General features: G+C 44.7%; 1 protein-coding gene across 1 annotated transcript in view; it reads left to right on the top strand.

Moving 5' to 3' along the window:
- The first annotated feature begins 323 nt into the window (after window positions 1-323).
- Window positions 324-6,822, top strand: part of usp12a (ubiquitin specific peptidase 12a) — a 64,373-nt gene continuing 57,874 nt past the window's right edge. Inside the window, exon 1 of the mRNA XM_072476919.1 lies at window positions 324-429. Coding sequence (XP_072333020.1) covers window positions 361-429 — 69 coding nt within the window. The 5' untranslated portion in view covers window positions 324-360. The remainder of the gene's footprint in view (window positions 430-6,822) is intronic.

The raw sequence follows: 6,822 nt of genomic DNA, 5'->3' as shown, positions 1-6,822 counted from the left end.
CATTTATATCTCCTCTGGACCTATATTGTTTTTCACATGTCCTATTGTCTTTCATTTTTGCTGTGCAACATCATCCCTTTGTCGTTTAATTTCACATGCCTATCACACGCCTTTCCCTTTGTTCTATTTCCCCCCTTTCCCTGCTTCTGTACTTTTCGCCGCTTTTGTTTACTGATGCCGAGAAATGTGCTCCACAGTTCTAAAAATGTTATTTTTTCCATCGATAAGGGCATGTACGAATGTCTCTTAAGTGAATGTGTGCTGTGGTGCCGTGCTGATGTTTTGCGGGCGCTAGGACCGCGCGGCCGCCGTGTCCTCCTCCGCCTCCGCCCCCGCCCCCAGTCGGTGCTGAATGAGCGGATGAAACATGGCGCTGGACGGATGGAAATACTAATGACAGTCGGGAAACTCGCTTCCATTTGTACCATGGTAGGTGGCCAGAGGGGAGGGGAGTCACTCGCTTCTCGTTTTGCAAACAGCTGCGGCTTTGCCGGTGTGGAGAGCGGGGCTGAGGCGCCCGTTCTCTTCCCCATCCGGCCTCTGGGCCGCCGCTTGACTCCCAGTCCCAGGCTCTTCTTCGGCCTGCTGCTGTCAGACCCAGGGAAAATGAAGTGAAAACATCCATTAAAATTAGTGAAGGAGCGAGGCCTCCGCCTCTTGGAGCCGGGGTCCTCTCTCCTCTTCCGCAACCCGGCCAGCCGGTGCTGGAGTGGCGGCTGGAACGGGCTTTCCCTCTGCCGGGCGGCGGCTGCAGCGTCCCCCGAGGCCGGGAGGCAGGTGCAGGGATCGGGAGGAAGAGCTGAGCGCTGCAAACCCGCAGAATCCTGTGTCGAGAGTCTGGCTGCTCCTTCTGTTTCTCACTAGATTTGAACTCCACTATGGTGCATTTCGTGTATTTAGTTTTGCTGTGATTCATTCGAGGGATCTTTGAAAGGGGCGTATAAAAAGGCCACGAAATTCCTCTCCGGGATTAGTAAAGCCCACCGTGTGTCACTTTGTTCAAGGAACCACCCCAAGTCAAGCCCCAATTGAGCTCTTGACTTTGTATTGAGTTTAATAAAACATTGAGATTTAATTGGAAACTACCTGTGATAGATTTTGTGCTTTCACATAAGATTAAGCTAGCGCAACATAGTGTTTCTTAGGATTTGCAATTTAAATTTGCGATTCATTTGACGGATGTCAGAAGATCATATAGGCCATTTGGCCCATCACCTTACATGGTGCTGTATATATTATCGTCTTGTCCGAAGATTACTTTTCATTTATTGATCTGTGGTAGTGCAGCCCTCTTCAATTTTGGTATTGTAAGTCGAGTGTGTGGTAAACTCCTCTTGTAAAATAGATTTTTTAAAAAAAATAATAAAGTGGCCAGAGTGAGTAGGAGGTGTGGTGTCAAGACTAGATATGTGGGGGTGGTATTACCACTGTATTGTCATGGGTGGGCAAGTGGTTCGCTCTAGTTTGACATTCAGGATACATCTGAGAATTTCACACAGTGAAACATTTTTAAAATTAATTTCTCTATTCAATGACACTTAATCAGCATGTTTTAAAAAAAAAAAAATCATCGAGTTTTAGCACGTCTAAAAAGTGAAGCAATTTCTAGTTGGTTATAATAGCAAATTGTGTATTTGACACACGTTTCTCATATTAGCACACTAATTCAAACTCAGATTTTTAAAGTGGTTTTTGAGCTGAGTGCTAGTGGACGCACAAGTAGCTGTTAAGAATAACCAGCAGGAAACTCGCTGCACTCCTAAAGGTGGAGGGAGCAGGGGAACATTAATGATTTCAGACATGATGCTAATTAAAATCCAATATAATGGAAAATTTGACTATGCAAGCACAGTATTCTTCGTATAACTGCTGCTTGCAATTCAAAACATTTTTCCTGTAGCAGCTTTGTAATTTTCTGTAATTTTGCGATGCTCAGTCACTTATCTAGTTACTGAGTAGGATGTGTCTTCATGATGGGTTCCGAATTTATTTGAGTATGACTGCTTTAATATTTTTTATTCTGTCATGGGATATGAGTGTTGCTGGCAAGGCCAACATTTGTTGCCCATCCTTAAATGCATTTGGGTGGGTGAGCTGCCGCCTTAAACTGCTGCAGTCTGCCCGGTGTAGGTAGGGATTTCCAGGTTTTTGACCCAGCAGTAAAATGGTCATGCCAGTTGCCACCATCTACTGTGTACATATAATAATCATAATCTTTATTAGTGTCACAAGTAGGCTTACATTAACACTTCAATGAAGTTACTGTGAAAATCCCCTAGTCACCACATTCCGGCACCTGTTCGGGTACACTGAGGGAGAATTCAGAATGTCCAATTCACCTAACAAGCACGCTTTTCGGGACTTGTGGGAGGAAATGGAGCACCCAGAGGAGATGCAGACACGGGAAGAATGTGCAGACTCCGCACAGTCAGTACCCAAGCTGGGTATCGATCCCGGGTCCCTGGCGCTGTGAAGCGACAGTGCTAACCACTGTGCTACCATTCATATCCTAGTGGACAAGTATAAATTAGTATTTTTAAAAGGTTTGTAACTGGTTGGTTTTAATGCACTTGGCTATAAAAAGATGTGCAACATTTGAAACCTAAAATAAAATGCGAGTAATAGTGAAATTGGGAGTGCAGGGATGGGTTGGGAAAATATAAGAAGTTTTATCAAATTGATGCTCTTGTGGTCACCTCAATCATCTTCAAAGCACACAGAGTTTTTCACAACTCAGTACTTTGTGTGTGAATTTTTATATAAGTTATTATTGAAAAGAATTTCCATTTATGTAACCCTTTTATGTATGTTGGTGACCAAGTAGAGTTGGCACAGAGAAAAACACTGCAATCATTTTGGGCATTGCAAGATCCCATAAAGAGTAAATAAACTAATGGCCAGGCCACACTGAGAACTCCATGTTCTATTTCGATTAGTGCTGAAAGATAACACAGCACTCCCTCAGTACTATACTAAAATGTCATCCTAGATTGTGCTAGATCAGAGTTTGAACCCATAATCCTCTTACTCTGACAAAAGTGACATCGCTACACCAAGCTGACAGTTTTATTTAACTATATGTGTACACTTTCTGCAATATTGCACCTCCTGCTGTGCTTATTTCTGTCACACTTGTCAAACTTTTGTATCACCATTAAACTCACCTCTAATCTCTGAATCCTAAGGTGGCATTGTTACTTATCATGCGAAATTTCTATTTATGTCCTCCAGTTAATTAGTACTGCTTTGTTGGCCAGAGAAGTGATACTGGCAACATCCGCCTTGCTGTTGCCTTTTTGGCCACCATTTCCTCCTTGGCACTCCAATTTTCCCTGATCCCCCACATCTCCAGTTCCACATCTACAGAACTATCATGACTGGACCTATGTCTTCATCTATCCTTCCTAAAGCTGCTTTTTGGTTATTATTGAGAATTGGTTTGAAGTTCTTGAAATGCGTCGTCAGCCATTTTAAATTTTAAAAGTGTTGAGAAAACACTTCAGAAACGTAAGCCAATTTTCTGATGCCCACATTTGAGAATGTATGTGGAAATTGAAGGAGAGGATATTTGCAGCCGCAGGAGGAGTTACCGGTCACTGTTGGGGAGGGGAATTTAAGTTTTCTTCACCAGTAATGTGGCATAACTTGCAATATCTTTAAAATAATTACTCAGCTAAATTTCCAATAATATAGCCATCAGCAGGTCACATTTAAGAAATCCCACTGACAGTGAATGTTGTACCCCACAGATGTGCCATTTCCCACCAATCCACCTCCCATTAATTGCTGAGCACCAGTTCTTTTTCCTGTTGACAGTAAACACTTCTATCAATAATCCTCTGCAGTCCCCTTCCCAGTGTCCCCATGTCTTGCTATTTCCCCTGACCAATACTCCTACACATCCCAGTGCTGCGCCATACCCAAGCCCCCTCCAATCACTGCTACACCCAGCACTTTCTGATCTCGTTGACCTCTTCCTATCTCTACCGGAACTTTAAATTCTTTTCCTCCAGCATTGCTCAGATGATGTTTTCTTACTTTTTAAACTCTTCACAACCGTCATCCCCCGTTCTCACATCACTTAACAGTTCTGTACTCTCAAACCTTCAACCACTTCCTAACATTCGGGACATGGCCTGTAATCGTTGCCATGCAGCCATCTGCTAAAATGAAGATCAAACTTTATTGCAGCTTTAACAAATGAAATAAATATATATTATAAATGCAATTGACTGCTAAAAATACACATTTTACTTTGGGATTTGGTTCCTTTATAACAATGCCTTCATGCCCTCAAAGCAGTAATCTCATTTGGAATTTTCCTGCACAGATAACCATGTACATTTGTTGGGGAATGTTTGCCAGAAGAAATGCAGGTGGTTTATCATTAAATTATTTTCTAGTTTTGTATAAAAATCTTACAATTTCAAATGCTTTCAGTAACTTGGCACATAAATTAGCTTCAAACTAATTGCCTGCTAATACATGCAGAGTCCACATGCAGTCCAAATATGCGTTGCAGCTGAATGGCACCTTTTTTTGCACATGTGCTGTTGTTACAGGTTTTGATGGTGGGCTTATTTCCTCCACAATATTTCAGTGCTGAATTCACATTGCCACAGCAAGGTTGGTGCTGTCAATTCTGTAGCCATTGAACATTTCAGTATATTGTGAAAGGATCAGAGCATTTATCTGGAATAGAGAAAAAGGAAATCTGAACAACAGTTCAACTCTTACACTGCCGCTTTACTTGAGGCAATGCTGAATATGCTTCAGCTTATTTTCTTTATTTACGGGATGTGGGCGTCGCTAATTAGGCCAGCATTTATAGCTCATCCCTAGTTGCCCTTCAGAAGGTAGCGGTGAGTTGTCTTCTTGAACCGCTGCAGTCCTTAAGGTATAGATACACCCACTGTGCTGTTAGGGAGGGAGTTCCACGATTTTGCCCCAGCAACAGTGAAAGGACAGCGATATATTTCCAAGTCAGTGTGGTGAGTGACTTGGAGGGGAACCTCCAGGTGGTGGGATTCCCAGGTATCTGCTGCTCTTGCCCTTCGAGAAGGCTGTGGGTTTGGAAGGTGCTGTCTAAGAAATCTTGGTGGATTACTGCAATGCATCTTTTAGATCGTACATGCGGCTGTCACTGTTCATCGGTAATGGAGAGTTTGAATGTTTGTGGAAGGAGGAGCAATCAAGCGGGCTGCTTTGTCCTGGATGGTGTGGAGCTTCAGTGTTGTTGGAGCTGCACTCATCCAAGCAAGTGGAGAGTATTCCATTACACTCCTGACTTGCACCTTATAGATGGTGGACAGGCTTTGGGGGATCAGGAGGTGAGTTACTTTCTGTAGGATTCCTAGCCTTTGACCTGCCCTGGTCGCCTCAATATTAATATGGCTAGTCCAGTTCAGCTTCTGATCAATAGTAACCCCCAGGATGTCGTTTGTAGCGGATTCAGTGTTGGTAATGCCATTGAATGTCATGGGCGTTGGTTAGATTATCTCTTGTAGGAGATGGTCGTTGCCTGGCGTTTATGTGGCACAAATGTAACTTGCCACTTGTCAGTCCAAGCCTGGATATTGTCATCTATATTGTGTCTGCGTGGGCTTCCTCTGGGTGCTCCAGTTTTCTCCCACAGTCCAAAGACGTGCAGGTAAGGTGGATTAGCCATGCTAAATTGCCCTTCATGTCGACAAAACGTTAGGTGGGGTTACTGGGTTAGGGTGGAGGTGTGGGCTTAAGTAGGGTGCTCTTTCCAAGGACCTTTCAGACTTGATGGGCCGAATAGCCGCCGCACTGTAAATTCTATGACTATGAATGCAGTCTCCTCTAATTTGGAGCGTCTAAACGCAGACTGGGTGACTGCCATGTGGAGCACTTCACTCAGTTCGCAAGTGTGACCCCTGCCTTCTGGTCCCTTGTCATTTCAACTCGGCATCTTGCTGTCACTGAGTCACAGAATTTACAATGCAGAAGGAGGCCATTCAGCCCATCGAGTCTGCACCGGCCCTTGGAAAGAGCACCCTACCTAAGTCTACACCTCGACCCTAACCCCACGCTTCCACCCTATTCCCGTAACCCCACCGTACCCTACTTTTTTTGGACACTTAAGGGCAATTTAGCATAGCCAGTCCACCTACCCCTGCACATCTTTGGACAATGGGAGGAAACCGGAGCACCCGGAGGAAACCCACGCAGGCACAGGGAGAACGTGCAGACTTCACACAGACAGTGACCCAAGCCGGGAATCGAACCTGGAAACCTGGCTCTGTGAAGCCATTGTGCTAACCACTATGCTACCGTGCCGTCATGCCTACATGTCCTTCCTTGACCTGCTACAATGCTCCAGTGATGGCCAACGCAAACTGGAAGAACACTTCATCTTTTGAATAGGTATGTTTCAGCCGTCAGGGCTCAACATTTCATGGAATCCCTACAGTGCAGAAGGAGGCCGTTTAGCCCACCGGCACTTCTATAGAGCCCTTGGTCCACTCTGTCGCCCTATTCCCGCAACCCCATAACATCACTAATCTGCATATCTTTGGACTGTGGGAGGAAACCAGAGCACCCGGCAGAAACTCCCATAGACACTGGGAGAACATGCAAAATCCACACAGTCACCCAAGGCTGGAATCAAACCCGGGTTCCTGCGCTGTGAGGCAGCAGTGCTAGCCACTGCCACCGTGCTGCCCTAAGTTCAACAGCTTTAGACTGAACTTTCCTGTCCATCTTGAGCTCTGCCCCCTTTTTCTTGGTTTCCTTAGTTTATCCCAACGCAAACCTCCCTCCCCATCTGCCCCTTGTTTCTCAGTTTTGTTTTCACTG

The sequence above is a fragment of the Scyliorhinus torazame genome, chromosome 15 (genome assembly GCF_047496885.1).
Source record: "Scyliorhinus torazame isolate Kashiwa2021f chromosome 15, sScyTor2.1, whole genome shotgun sequence".
NCBI classification, from domain to species: Eukaryota; Metazoa; Chordata; class Chondrichthyes; order Carcharhiniformes; family Scyliorhinidae; genus Scyliorhinus; species Scyliorhinus torazame.
This window is presented reverse-complemented; position numbering and strand designations above follow the sequence as displayed.